The sequence below is a fragment of the Phoxinus phoxinus genome (assembly GCF_949152265.1).
Source record: "Phoxinus phoxinus genome assembly, chromosome: 23".
NCBI classification, from domain to species: Eukaryota; Metazoa; Chordata; class Actinopteri; order Cypriniformes; family Leuciscidae; genus Phoxinus; species Phoxinus phoxinus.
The window spans coordinates 5,849,229-5,864,595 of record NC_136898.1 but is presented as its reverse complement, the minus strand read 5'-3'; the positions used below and the strand labels follow the sequence as shown (position 1 = coordinate 5,864,595).

Genomic DNA, 15,367 nt, shown 5'->3' with positions numbered 1-15,367 from the left:
CTGCACTCCGGCCAGTGAATAAATGTGCGCATTGCTCATTCAAGCCTGACAGCAAGGGGTCTGGAACCCGCCGGGCCAGCCGGCTGAAAGGAAGGTGTGAGAGAGAATGTTAATGGCTCTTAATTAAGGATGGCTCTGATAAGGAGGTACGGTGAGGTTGGGGGGGGAGCACTGAGGTTTGAGTACCAGCCCTGGAGAGATGTTTGCACCTGAGGAGCATTTCATCGATTGTCCCGGCAGGGGGGGACTCACTAGTTTGCCATTCATTTACTAACATGATGTGTATCAAATCAGATGCTAATGGGACTGTGTGTGCGTGTCCGTGGGAGAAGTGTAAGCAATGAGAGGGGGTGGGCGATTATTTATTCTAAACGTTTGAGTGGGGAAAGAGGCACAAACAATCACACATTAAACAAAAAAAAGCCCCCCAGGCCCTAATGCCGTTATAGGTTTGCAGCGATCTGCCACTGAAAATTCAAATTAAAAGTCCCAGAGTCAGTCTGACATCACGCAACGCTAGAAGTGGGATAAATCTGACAAAGTATATTGAAAATCCTTTTAAAAGTTTAAATTGAGCTTCTTTCTCGTTGTGTGAGATACGATCCCCCAGTTGACTGCTAATGTTGACACACAGTCTTAGACCAGTCTGGAGGAAATGGAGCGCAAAGCTGTGTTTGCACAGCAGATAATGCAGCTCCTAATTTAGAAAAATCCCCCCAAAAAAAGGGTTATAAGGGCAAAACACGTCTCGACAGGAGGTGAAGCACTTAGCAAAATCTAATCAAAACAGGAGAACTGAAAAAGAAAATGTTGGAATAAACTTTTTTTTTTAATTGTTAAAAATATTTGATTTTATACCATGATTAAAATTTGTCTACTAATTATATTTTGAAATAGCTAATTAATGTATTTGAATGTTAATATAATTTTTTTTAAGTTATACTTTGTTATGGCTTTGTTATGTTATTTGTTATAAGTTGTATATTTATTTATATTTTTTATTTTAAGGCAAAATTGAGGTGATATATAGGCCCTATAATATATTTTAAGGGGCCTATTTGATATAATAGATGCAAGTTATCAAAACCAAAAAAGTTTTGACTAATATAATTTACAAAAGCAGCCCTATAGTAGTTGGGAGAAATTTCCCATCAGAAACATTAAAATAAATAAATAAAATATATAATATATATATAAATAAATATATATATAAAAAAAATAATAATAATAATAATAATAATAATATATATATATATATATATATATATATTTATAAAACATTAAAATAAAAATTAGGACTATTAATATGTCCATTGCAACGTATTTTAACAACAGAATATGTCTTTCTTCTGGTTCTGGGGAGAAACATGATCTGGATAGTTTTTCACGAGATTCACCTTTTGTAAAAACAGACAGTAAAGCTATTTTATCATGTTATCATATATCAACATGCAACCAAACCATGTTCTTGACAGGTTTCATGAGATTCACTCATGCACACCATTTTGCATTCATGCGAGCAGCCAGTACTCACGTTAAACTGACAAATGAACACAATGTACGTGAAATATTTGAGCCTGTTGAGCTCAAAAGTGAAAAAGAGAGAAAGTGAAACCCGATTACAGTTTCAAGGACAGGCAATTAATTTTGATTACGAGGGATTGGCCTCAAGGGAGAAATTTCAGAGTTCTGTGAGGCACATGGCTTAGTAATGCTGAGTGTGTGTGTGTGTGTGTGTGTGTGTGTGTGTGTGTGTGTGTGTGTGTGTGTGTGTGTAGAGAGAGAGAAAGAGAGAGAGGCTGGGGGTTGCTCGTAAACTCAAACCTTGACACCAGCCTAGCCATGACACAGGAGCCGCGGCCCTCCCAGCCCCACGGCCGGCCCCTAGGGGCCCCGCTCCCATTACGATCTCGCACTCAATTGTCTGCTGTGTGTGAGAGGGCTCTGGGGGCAGATGCACTCTATATCATACCTGTCAACAGGCGCGCTTAGCACAGACCTGCGTACACAGACACACACGGCCGGAGCCTGCAACACGACACCGACGGCGAAACTGGGCCATCTTAGCCAGACAAAGACTCTGGAGTTGACAGCAGGAGATGAAATCTGCCCAAAAGGCATTGGCAGTTCCATATCACGAACAGTCGGACGCTGGGAGGGTCATAATGATACCCATGACCGTTCTGTAGGGGGAAAAAACATGCGTTACTCAAATCTCTTTAAGGATGGGAAATGGGAATATGCATTTGAAACTCTTACCGAAGCCAAACGCTGACGTTACAGAGCTGCACAGTTCCCCTTTCACATCGAAGGCTGCGTGACACAATCTCAGCACTGCTAATCATCTGTTCTGTGCCTTCATGTGAGCAAATCTGTGATTAATTCATTCAAAGATGATCTTGGCTCAAACCGCACATGTGGTCACACAAAATATTGCGATTTAATTGCACACATATGATTTTCTCTGGCATACTATTAATGTGGTTGAAATTCTGAGGTATACACTGATTTTGAATCCTTCGAGAAGATTGAAGCACTGAGTTAATTTGTTTCAAATGTATAGTGTAAAATAGAGAAGATTTGGAGACCACATGGGCACAACATGTGGGCTTCACTCAAATTCCTTTTTACAATATGATGGCTGAAGATTTTTTTCCTCTACAAACTCTCCTTCCTCCCCCCTTCATTTAGTTTTAATAAGCTGACCACCACTTGCATAATGAGTCTTCTGGCATGATCGAGGTGAGGGGCCGAAATCGTGAGAATAGCGACATCGTGCGGTCAAAATAATAAACGCAGCTATTATTTTAGACACGAGCTTCATTTACAATAGAATAGAATAGATGCATGTTGCTAAAACAAACACAAAAGGTACATTACTATTTCATTTAGCCTACAAAAGAATTTGTAAATACAATTTCCAGGCCTATATTGTTTGGATTGGATTGGTTTGGATTTGTTTTTGAATTTTAAAACTACATGGAAAAATATAACATCTGGCATCTCTGTACAAAATGGAGCCATCATTATCTATAATTGCACTAATACAGCACAGCATGACTCCTATTATATGCTGCATTTTGGCACGGAATTATAATAGTTAATTTACATGAACTGCAACAATGAATGTTCACATGACATTGGTATGTCAGATCGTCCAGTTTCTCTTGCTCTGTCAGTCTATACAAACTCTGATGAAAGCAAAGAATGAAGTCTATACTTCATGTGATTGCAGAAATGTGATTTTACTAGTCCAACTAGTTCAAGTACGTGACCTTGCTTGACATTCCTTTAGATTGATTAATATGCGAGTCATGTGTGGTTCGCGAACAAACGTTTCTTTTAACGTGATTCAGTCCAACCGATTGTTTTGTAGGCTATGGTGAATTTGTTTAGCAGTAAAACTGTTAAGTCTGAGAACAACACTGCCATATATTGTTACAATACTGTTTGAATAATAACACAACTTATTTGAATCAATTTATCGTTTTAAACATAAAATGAAACATAAAATGGTGCGCGTGGAATACTTTTGAGTTTTGACTAAAAAGTATCAGTGAATCATTTTAACCGGTTCAGCGTAAGGAAACTGTCCGAACAAACTGATTCGCTAAAATGATTCCCAATGCTAATAGATCGACATTGATAGAAATATAGATCCGCTACTGCAATATATTCTGTCTGACTAAATATAATATCTAACTTGGTTTCTTAAACATTTTTTAAAAAAATAAAAAAGTTAGGGCTAGAGTGTTGTTGGAAAAATACAAGTTCTTTCTCTTCCTCGTTTCAATTCCCAAAAAAACTCGCCGAACCTGATCTCACCGGAGAGGTGCGTAACGTATTTAAAACGACGGTTCACTGGAGGAGGAAGCCGGGGTTATGATTACATCTCAATTTGAAGTTCTCCACAAGTTCTTGCAAGTTTCATGACCCACCATGGCAGTTAACCTGAGTAAAAACGGACCCGCGCTTACAGACGCATACAATGACGTGGTGAACGGAAAAACGGACACAAACTGGTACGTAAAAATCGCGAATCATATTTTCGAAAAGTAAAGAATGAATGAATGACAATTAATCAATTGTAGGCTACACATGATATGATACTTAAATATGATTCATAAGTTATGAACGGAACGGTTGGCAACCCTATTCATAACATATCAAAATGACCGAGGTCCTTTAACTCTTTAACATAACATGCAAATGTTCGAGGTTTCGACCTATTAAGTTATATAACTCATGTGCTCAAAAGATAATAACTGTAACGTGGGAATTTTGTAACTTTTTTATGCATCATAGATTGAACTTGAATAGAACTTGTCAGTTTTAGTTGTTCAGTCATTTTGAGATGGATTCTGCATACAAATTAACCATATTTGTTGATTATAGGGTGTTGTTCACCTACGAAGGAAACAGTAATGACATTCGGGTTGCAGGAAAGGGAGGTGAGTGAATGCTTTAAAGTCAGATAAGAATGCCAACAGAGTGATGTCATTCTTTTTGTCCTATTTAATGAGTCAGCAGTCAACAATGACTGTAGCTTGTTTTTCTATGAATGTGCCATAGATGGTGGGCTTGAAGAAATGGTGGAGGAACTGAACAGCGGTAAAATCATGTACGCCTTCTGTAAAGTGCAGGACCCCAGTTCCGGAGTCCCCAAGTTTGTGCTCATTAACTGGGTATGAACAGAACACAAATAACCAAATGTACTAATGAAAAACGGCTTTATTGTGTTAACCTCTCAACATCCATTATAGAAATAATCTTAGTACTGTTAATTGGTTTCAGACTGGCGAGGGAGTCAAGGACGCTAGAAAGGGTGTTTGCGCCAATCATGTTCACTCAATGGCCAATTTTCTGAGGGTGAGTGTAAAAATTAGCCTTTAAAAATTGTCCTTATGTAATGGCATTAGTATGGAAGCTTCTTTGTGCCATGGAATAAAAAAAAAAGATAAAAAAAGCTAATTGTAACTTTATCACCTCACTTTTTTTCCTTTAGAATTGTGAGATATTAAAGGGATAGTTGCCCAAAAATTAAAATTCTGCCATTATTACTCCCCCTCATGTTGATCCAAACTGGTAAGAGCTTTCTGTCCCTCCATTGACAGCGAAGCAACTACCACTATGATGCTTCAAAAAGTTAATAAAGAGATCGGAAAACAAATCCATATGAATTGAACGAATTTAATTTTGGCTTTTATTTACAATTAAACATTGATCAGCGAACATAAACAGAAGCTCAACTAATGTGCAAGAACAAACCTCTTGCTGAAGCTCAAATGTGCTGTGTAACATGACAATGAACCTCATTGGTTCTCGCAAGTCAAGTGTACATGCTTGAGCTTTTGTTTACAACAACATATGTGAGCTGATGATTGTTTATGAGTGAAAGCCAAAATTCAATCTGTTCATCATACAAAGCGATCGTGACAAATGTCAGAATTGAGAGATAAAAAGTCACAATTACCTTTTTTATTTTTTCATTCCTTGTCGGAAATCTAGCTTCCATATATGAGATGGTCATCATATAATTGTTCATTTTGAAAAATTGTATGTGTATTTTATAAAAGGGTGCCCATGTGACCATCAACGCTCGATCAGATGATGATGTTGAACCTGCTGAAATCATGGAGAAGGTGTCCAAGGGCTCAGGCGTCAACTACAATATCCACAAAGAATCAATCCAGAACAATAATTGTGAACTTATTGGACGTGTGGTCAGTGAAGTGATGAATTATGCCCATACCTCATATTTAAAGGGGCTTTGAATATCTGCATGTTTGCCTTCTGAATTACTCCAATGCCTCTGTTCTCACAGGGTTCTGTCTATAAAAAGATCAGTGCTTTAGATGAAATCCAAGGAACGACAAGAGAAAACTTCTGGGCTCAGGCTGAGGTGAGGAAACGTCACAGTAAAACGTAATGCTTTTATCTTCTCATCTGCTCTTGACACGTTCTCTCCCATCTCCTTTATCAGCAAGATGAAAAGAACCGCCGGCTGGAGGAGCGCAGGAAGGCAAATGAGGAGAGGCAGCGTCTGGAGAAAGAGCAGAGGGAGCAAGAGGCTAGAGAGGCAGATGAGCGAGAGCGAAGGCAGAGAGAGAGAGAGAAAGAGATCCACCAACAGAGGCAAGTGATTTTGTGTCTGTCCCATTCATATCATCAAATAGAATCTACTCCGCTGTTCAAAAGTTTGGGGTCAGAAATAACTTTTATTCAGCAAGGACACATTAACTGGATCAAAAGTGACAGTAAAGTAATTTATAATGTGTTTTTTATTCGGATAAATACAGTTATTCTTTCAAGAATCCTGAAATAAAATGCATCACAGTTTCCACAAAAATAGTAGCACAACTGTTTTCAACATTAATAATAATAAGAAATGTTTCTTCAAGGAGAACTCCGGTAAATTTTAACATTGAGCTAAATTTTTAGTAAATTTGGAGTGCTGTCAATACAGAGAACAACGACAAAAATCGGTGTTGCCTACACCGTGTTATCCTCTTTTTAAAATTTGCACCCTATTGACCAGCCATGTTGAGTGAATCTGACTGCATTAGATGTGAAAGATATTAATAAAAATGATGTTATTTCAGCCAGCGCACAGACCTGTATTTAGTTCCTGTTTTCGGTCGAAGTCCAAAGTAGTCGATTGTCGAGTTCACGTGCATAGGTTTAGTTACCTATGATCACGCGCGTGAACTCGACAATCGACTACTTTGGACTTCGACCGAAAACAGGAACTAAATACAGGTCTGTGCGCTGGCTGAAATAACATCATTTTTATTAATATCTTTCACATCTACTGCAGTCAGATTCACTCGTGTTCACTCTGAAGGAATCACTCAACATGGCTGGGCACTTGTATGACACATCAAGGATGATAAGAGAAATAAAAGCAGGTTTAAAATTAGACCCCATGCAAGTCAATAGGGTGCAAATTTAAAAAAGAGGATAACACAGTGTAGGCAACACCGATTTTTGTCGTTGTTCTCTGTATTGACAGCACTCCAAATTTACTAAAAATTGAGCTCAATGTTAAAATTGACCGGAGTTCTCCTTTAAGCAGCAAATCAGCATATTAGAATGATTTATGAATTATCATGTGACACTGAAGACTGGAGTAAAAACAGTTATTTAACATTTTAATAATATTTGACAATATTACTTATTTGACTGTATTTTTTATCATCCTTGGTGAGCATAAGAGACTTCTTTCAAAAATCATAAAAAAAATCTTACCGACCCCAAACTTTTGAACTGTGTATATCAGGGGTGTCCAATCCTGCTCCTGGAGGGCCACTGTCCTATATACATTACAATTAAACACACCTGAACCAGACAATCAAGGGATTAGTAGCATCCCCCCCTATACCTTCACTCACTATTCCCTCATTAATCCACGAATATAGTTCACTTGAAGGAGGGAATGAAAACGAATGAGTGAATTCGGACACTGAGTGTGCCGGAAGGGCTACTGATTCTGCATAGTTTGTGCTTGCGGTTTAATAATCATTTGAATCTTAGCAAACTGGCAGCTCCTGTATTAATGAAAAGATTTATCTTGAACTCTGTCATGGAAACTATGTATAAACCTTAATTAAACAATTTAATATCCAATTAAAAATAAATGTATACCTGTATGTTATTACGCTGTTGCCACATTAGACATTTGGAAAATGGATGAATTAGCTGCGGCGCCATCTTCTGGTCAGACACAGGAATTAATTTAGTGCAACCGCCACAGTGCATTATGGGTTGTATTGTGGGATTGAATGAGTGAACTTAATAACATCCACTGTGGCTTCAGACACAACTACAAATGGGCTGTCGATTCATTAAATGATAAGCTGTTTTCTGATAAAAGCAGTTTATTCAGCCTCTGCCTCTCCTCCATTGACATCCATTTATTTTTTACAAACGGCCTCTGGTCTCCTTCCCTGCGTACTGCAGCGTTAAGAAGGCATTACACGTTTTTTTGCTAAACTTGCAGGCTTGCCTTCAAGTGGCTTTGTTACTAGGCAGACTAGAAACTTCCAGGCCGGTGTGTTGAGACAAGTTAGAGTTAAACTCTGCCGGACAGTGGTCCTCCAGGACTGAGTGTGGACACCACTGGTGTATATAATTCACCAAATACTTAAAAGTTGCTTTGGATATACATGTCTAAATAACTACCTACTTGGTGTCTCACAGGCTGTATGAAAAGAAACAGGAGGCAGCAAATAAAGAACAGGAGCAAGGAAAATTGGTAAAATTATCTTTCCTGTACATTTTAAAATCATATATATGTGTGTGTGTGTGTGTGTGTGTCTGTGTGTGTGTCTGTGTGTGTGTGTGTGTATACTGTATAAATATATAAAATGTACATCACTCTTGATTGCCTCACTTGTTGTTAAGGAGAAAGTGGAGAAGGAACACCAGTCTCCTGTGAAAGCAGGAATATTGCGATCTGAGTCTGTGCAGAAGGCCAATGTGAGTCTAAATAAATACAGCACAACAGAGAGCGCTCACAATGAGTGTCCTTGATCTTGAAGACTACTTCCCATTGATTTTCTCCATAGAGATATCAAAATATTTTTATTAAGGAGTTCTTAGTCATGTACAAATCCTCCTAGATGAATCACTGGTTCGAAGCAAAAAGTATATGAAAATCATCTGATCAAATTAACTACACTTCCCATGAAGCATTGGGAAAGATGTAATAAAAAATAAAACAATAGTATAATATAAAAATATTGACTTATTGTAACTGGTTCTAAATACAAAAACAGTATATTTTAGGTTTATTACAAAATTCTTAGAATATATATATAGGCTATATATATATATAGGCTATTACTATATATATATATATATATATATATATATATATATATATATATATATATATATAGTGTTTTTGAAATAGGTCTCTCATGCCCACCAAGGCTGCATTTATTTGATGTAAATATACAGTTATACAGTAAAAAAAATGCAATAATATAAATTATTATTAGAGTTTAAAATATTGGTTTTCTATTTATAGACATTTAAATGTAATTTATTCCAGTGATCAAAGCTGAATTTCCAGCATAATTTCTCCAGTCTTCAGTGTCACATGATCCTTCAGAAATCATTCTAATATGCTGATTTGCTGTAAAATAATTTCTTATTTGTATCAATGTTGAAAACTGTTGTGCTGCTTAATATTTTTGTGCAAACTGTGATGCATTGTTTCTCAGGATTCTTTAATGAATAGAAAGTTCTAAAAAACGGCATTTATTTGAAAGGAAATCTTTTGTAACAGTATTAATATCTTTACTGTCACTTTTGATTAAATTAATGCATCCTTGCTGAATCGTGAGAACAGCGATATCGTGCGGTCAAACTAATAACTGCAGCTTTTATTTTAGACCCGTGCAATTCAAAATAGAATAGAGTAGATGTAAGTTGCTAGTGAAGATCTTTTTTAATAAATCTGAGAGTTTTCTATCCGTCCATTGACAGCTACGCTACTATTACTTTGATGCTTCAAAAAGTTAATAAAGAGATCGAAAAACTAATCCATATGAATTGAGCGGATTTATTTAGGCTTTTATTCATAATTAAACATTGATCAGCGAACAGAAGCTCAACTGATCCTGCTTGACGTGCGAGAACAAACCTCTTGCTGAAGCTCAAATGTGCTGTGTAACATGAGAATGAACCTCATTGGTTCTCGCATGTCAAGTGAACATGCTTGAGCTTCTGTTTACCACGACATGTGTGAGTTGATGAATGTTAAAAAAGCCTAAATTTATCTGTTCATCATATAAAGCGATCGTGTCCAATGTCAGAATTGTGAGATTAAAGAGTCACAATTATCTTTTACATTTTTTCAGTCCTTGCCGGAAAACTAGCTTCATATATTAGAGATGGTTATAATATAATTCTTAATTTTGAATTTTAAATGTGTATTTTATAAAAGGGTGCCCATGTGACCGTCAACGCTCGATCAGATGATGATGTTAAACCTGCTGATATCATGGAGAAGGTGTCCATGGGCTCGGGCGTCAACTACAATATCCACAAAGAATCAATCCAGAAAAATAATTGTGAACTTATTGGACGTGTGGTCAGTGAAGTGATGAATTATGCCCATACCTCATATTTAAAGGGGCTTTGAATATCTGCATGTTTGCCTTCTGAATTACTCCAATGCCTCTGTTCTCACAGGGTTCTGTCTATAAAAAGATCAGTGCTTTAGATGAAATCCAAGGAACGACAAGAGAAAACTTCTGGGCTCAGGCTGAGGTGAGGAAACGTCACAGTAAAACGTAATGCTTTTATCTTCTCATCTGCTCTTGACACGTTCTCTCCCATCTCCTTTATCAGCAAGATGAAAAGAACCGCCGGCTGGAGGAGCGCAGGAAGGCAAATGAGGAGAGGCAGCGTCTGGAGAAAGAGCAGAGGGAGCAAGAGGCTAGAGAGGCAGATGAGCGAGAGCGAAGGCAGAGAGAGAGAGAGAAAGAGATCCACCAACAGAGGCAAGTGATTTTGTGTCTGTCCCATTCATATCATCAAATAGAATCTACTCCGCTGTTCAAAAGTTTGGGGTCAGAAAGATTTTTAAACTTTTATTCATTCAAAAGTGACAGTAAAGTAATTTATAATGTGTTTCGATTTAGAATAAATGCAGTTATTCTTTCAAGAATCCTGAAATAAAATGCATCACAGTTTCCACAAAAATAGTAGCACAACCGTTTTCAACATTAATAATAATAAGAAATGTTTCTTAAGCAGCAAATCAGCATATTAAAATGATTTATGAAGGATCATGTGAAACTGAAGACTGGAGTAATGTAACTGGAGTAAATTATATTTCAAAATATATTCAAATAGAAATGGTTATTTAAAATGGTAGTAGTATTTCACAATATTACTGTTTTACTGTATTTTTGATCATTCTTGGTGAGCATAAGAGACTTCTTTCAAAAATCATTAAAAAAATCTTACCGACCCCAAACTTTTGAACTGTGTATATCAGGGGTGTGCAATCCTGCTCTTGGAGGGCCACTGTCCTATATACATTACAATTAAACACACCTGAACCAGACATTCAAGGGATTACTAGCATCCCCCCCTATACCCTCTCTCACTATTCCCTCATAAGTCCCCTAATATAGTTCACTTGAAGGAGGGAATGAAAACTAGTTTAGTTTGTGCTTGCGGTTTAATAATCATTTTAATCTTAGCAAACTGGCAGCTCCAGTATAAATGACAAGATGTATCTTCAACTCTGTGATGGAAACCATGTATAAAACTTATACCTGTATGATATTAGGATGTTGCCACATTAGACCAGCGGTTTGGAAAATGAATGGATGATTCAGCTGCGGCACCATCTTCTGGTCAGACACAGGAATTCATACGGCGCTACCTTTACAGTGCATTATGGGTATTTTCTAGCCGTCAAGTAAAGTAAATCGGTTATACACTCGTTATTGCGGTGCATTATGAGATTTAATGAGTGAACTTGATAACGTCCACTATGGTTTCAGACACCACTACAAATGGCTGTTCCCTCAAATAGCCCTATTTAAGGGTATAAAGGGTGATTTCGGACACTGACATGATCTTATTATTGGGAGATCCGAGGGTCCGTAGCTCTACTATTGGAGAAAGCTATCTTGGATCATGTGTGGCTTGAGAGCCAATCACATTACTGCCTTGACATCATTGAATTCAGAGTTGTGAGACAGTCAATCACTGTTTGCGGATATGAATGAGTGAATAAGCAATTGTAGGTGACTTCTCTTATAAAACTTCTCTTATTTTTTCCCCAGTTTAAGATGTTTAAGAGCAAACATGTTGAAGATTAGCCGATGGGCTGTCAATTCATTAAAAAATAAGCTGTTTTCCCACAAAAGCAGTTTATTCAGCCTCTGCCTCTCCTCCATTGACATCCATTTATTTTTTACAAACGGCCTCTGGTCTCCTTCCCTGCGTACTGCAGCGTTAAGAAGGCATTACACGTTTTTTTGCTAAACTTGCAGGCTTGCCTTCAAGTGGCTTTGTTACTAGGCAGACTAGAAACTTCCAGGCCGGTGTGTTGAGACAAGTTAGAGTTAAACTCTGCCGGACAGTGGTCCTCCAGGACTGAGTGTCGACACCACTGGTGTATATAATTCACCAAATACTTAAAAGTTGCTTTGGATATACATGTCTAAATAACTACCTACTTGGTGTCTCACAGGCTGTATGAAAAGAAACAGGAGGCAGCAAATAAAGAACAGGAGCAAGGAAAATTGGTAAAATTAACTTTCCTGTACATTTTAAAATCATATATATATGTGTGTGTGTGTGTGTGTGTGTATGTGTGTGTGTGTGTGTGTGTATACTGTATAAATATATAAAATGTACATCACTCTTGATTGCCTCACTTGTTGTTAAGGAGAAAGTGGAGAAGGAACACCAGTCTCCTGTGAAAGCAGGAATATTGCGATCTGAGTCTGTGCAGAAGGCCAATGTGAGTCTAAATAAATACAGCACAACAGAGAGCGCTCACAATGAGCGTCCTTGATCTTGAAGACTATTTCCCATTGATTTTCTCCATAGAGATTTCAAAATATTTTTATTAAAGAGTTCTTAGTCATGTACAAATCCTCCTAGATGAATCACTGGTTCGAAGCAAAAAGTATATGAAAATCATCTGATCAAATGAACTACACTTCCCATGAAGCATTGGGAAAGATGTAATAAAAAATAAAACAATAGTATAATATAAATATAAAAGGTTGACTTGTAACTGGTTATAGGTATAAAAATAGTATACTTTAGGTTAATTGCAAAATACTTAGAATATATATATAGTGTTTTTGGCTGCATTTATTTGATCAACATACAGTAAAAAAAACAGCAATATTGTAAATTGTTATTACAGTTAAAAATATTGGTTATATATATATATATATATATATTAAAATATTATTTATTCCTGTGATCAAAGCTGAATTTTCAGCATAATTTCTCCAGTCTTCAGTGTCACATGATCCTACAGAAATCATTCTAACATGCTGATTTGCTGCTCAATAATTTCTTATTATTCTTATTATAATATTCTTATTAATGTATCCTTGCTGGATAAAAGTATTAATTTCTTTAAAATACTTTGTAAGGAGAAAATGAATGAGATTTTACTTCTGGAATTCTAATACTTTCTTCTATTATATGTTGAAGATAAAGTAAGACCAGTAAGAAAGTAAAGTAATATTAGACATAAAAATATCAAATTCATTCTACCTTTTTCCAGGAGGCGGCGTCAATCATCTCTCAGCGTTCCATCAATCCCAGGGAGCTGTTCATGAAGACGGAGAGAAGCTTGGTCGACAGTGCAACGCCATCTTCACCTTCTCGACCAGGTACAAAAAACTCTTAATCTAACAGTTCATCACACAGAACATCCGACCAAATATAAAACATGCACAGTTTCAAGCCATTAATCTCAATATTACTTCATTACTCATGTATTTTCCCCTCAGGTCAGTTGAGAAGCCCATTTTTTCCCCAGCAAGCAGTCAGTGCAGAAAACCCTCGCAGTGAGAGCAAGTCTCGGCCCTTATCTCCAGTTCGCCCCGCGGCAGCCACCTCGGTTTCACATGCACCAGCTCCCATCTCTCCTGTGCGCGAAACTCCGGCTTTCCCCGGAAAAATTCCAGGTGAATAAAAGCAACAATCCTTTAAGTGTCTCTGGTTTAAAATCATATGACTATAAGTTGCCTTATTTCTGCCTTTAAGACCCCTTCTCCAATGATACATTTGTATCCGAACAAGCTGTGGAATCTGAAGATGAATGGGATGGTATATTTTCTCTCAATAATGCTTATTACGTCAGTCAGTGGCATATTTATGCCTGAAATCTGACTTACTGTGTATCCTGGTGCAGATTCAGACGAGGAGGGATTGAACCCCGCTGCAGGGAACCAACAAAATGAAGATGAAGAAAGCATCTATATGAACGTCCCCTCACATCATAATCTTTATGATCAAGTTAGCCAGGTTGGTACCTTGTCATATCCATCATCCAAACCATGCAACTGTGACCTTTATGACATTTTTAAGAATACTTTTCTGTAGTAATAATAATGGTTTAACTGGGTTTAAGATATGGTGTATTATAATAAATGGCAATTGTGTCACCTAAATGCCATTAATTATCCTATTATTTGAAGAATTTCCAAACCCCTGCTGGCGAAGAGGAGACTGACCATAACCAGAACATCTGTGCAAGAGCATTATATGACTACCAAGCTTGTGAGTGCTTGAATTCTGCTGTATTGTCTAAAAATTATTGCAATAAATGATCAATATGCAGTAAAGTCTTGATCTCTGCAATGAGCTGTAATATCTGGAACTATAATAGAGAGAGAGAGAGAGAGAGAGAGAGAGAGAGAGAGAGGGGCATGAAATATACAAATAGCTGGTTAAAACGTCAATAACAAAAAAAAAGTGTGAATCTGATTTTATTTTATTAAGTGTAAGTGGCTATTTACGATATTTTGGTACATTTAGAACTTGAGAATATTCCATACTCTCTTATGATCAATGAAGATATGGTGTTCAAAACGTATCAATTTATGCGTTATATTTTCTTCCCATTTAGCGGATGACACCGAGATCTCCTTTGACCCGGATGATATCATCACAGGGATCGAGATGATCGACGAGGGCTGGTGGAGGGGCTACAGTTCCGATGGGCACAACGGATTGTTTCCTGCTAATTATGTGGAGCTTATTTAAGTCTACAGTAACCAATCAAATGCAATGCTATGTGACAAAAATATTGTGGTTTCTTAGTGTGCTTTAATGATGTTACGGGGGATTTGTAATTAATCTAAATTCGTACTTTGTCTAAATTATGTTCAATAAAAGTTTTATGTCTCTTTAATGTTCTTTTCATGTTGATTCAAATAAGCCAATCAAACAAAGCATATAAAATTAACACCAGCATTGTAATAAATTAAAATATTCCTATACTTGGGTGCACCACAACTTAATTACTTTCCTCACAAACATTTACCAGGGTATCTTTACAGTTTTTAAAATTACAGTTCATGTCAGATCATAAGGTACTGAATCATTACTATATGTATGTACCATTGTATTTACAAGGGACTTTGTATTAAATGACTTGCCAAAACCATGAGATATAAAAAATGTATTTGTTACAACATCAAAAATTATAATTTTGCATTAGCCACTACTACTGACATGACTGAAAAACATTAAATAATTATTTTGTTTTAAGGAAATCTCAAATTATTTTTATGATTATTACAGCCACAATAGCTGTAGCAAATGTGGCATTTGGACAAAGCTAAATTTAAAATGTAATATTTTTGTA

The 15,367-nt window shown here is 36.8% G+C and overlaps 1 protein-coding gene across 4 annotated transcripts; it reads left to right on the top strand.

The window, feature by feature from the left end:
* Positions 1-3,580: 3,580 nt before the first annotated feature.
* Positions 3,581-15,269, top strand: dbnla (drebrin-like a). Of its 4 annotated transcripts, none has more exons than XM_079600735.1 (20): positions 3,581-4,022; positions 4,396-4,451; positions 4,573-4,685; positions 4,795-4,869; positions 5,577-5,723; positions 5,825-5,902; positions 5,984-6,135; positions 8,200-8,254; positions 8,407-8,478; positions 9,953-10,099; positions 10,201-10,278; positions 10,360-10,511; positions 12,221-12,275; positions 12,419-12,493; positions 13,277-13,385; positions 13,506-13,682; positions 13,762-13,824; positions 13,910-14,022; positions 14,196-14,277; positions 14,627-14,907. In XM_079600735.1, the coding sequence occupies exons 1-20, from the start codon at positions 3,940-3,942 to the stop codon at positions 14,761-14,763; spliced, it is 2,019 nt and encodes a 672-aa protein (XP_079456861.1). In that variant the 5' UTR covers positions 3,581-3,939; the 3' UTR covers positions 14,764-14,907. The 4 variants fall into 4 exon arrangements, with proteins under 4 accessions (XP_079456861.1, XP_079456860.1, XP_079456862.1 ...); XM_079600734.1 differs by having other exon boundaries at positions 3,594-4,022; positions 8,404-8,478; positions 14,627-15,269; XM_079600736.1 differs by having other exon boundaries at positions 3,803-4,022; positions 8,404-8,478; positions 12,422-12,493.
* Positions 15,270-15,367: the final 98 nt, after the last annotated feature.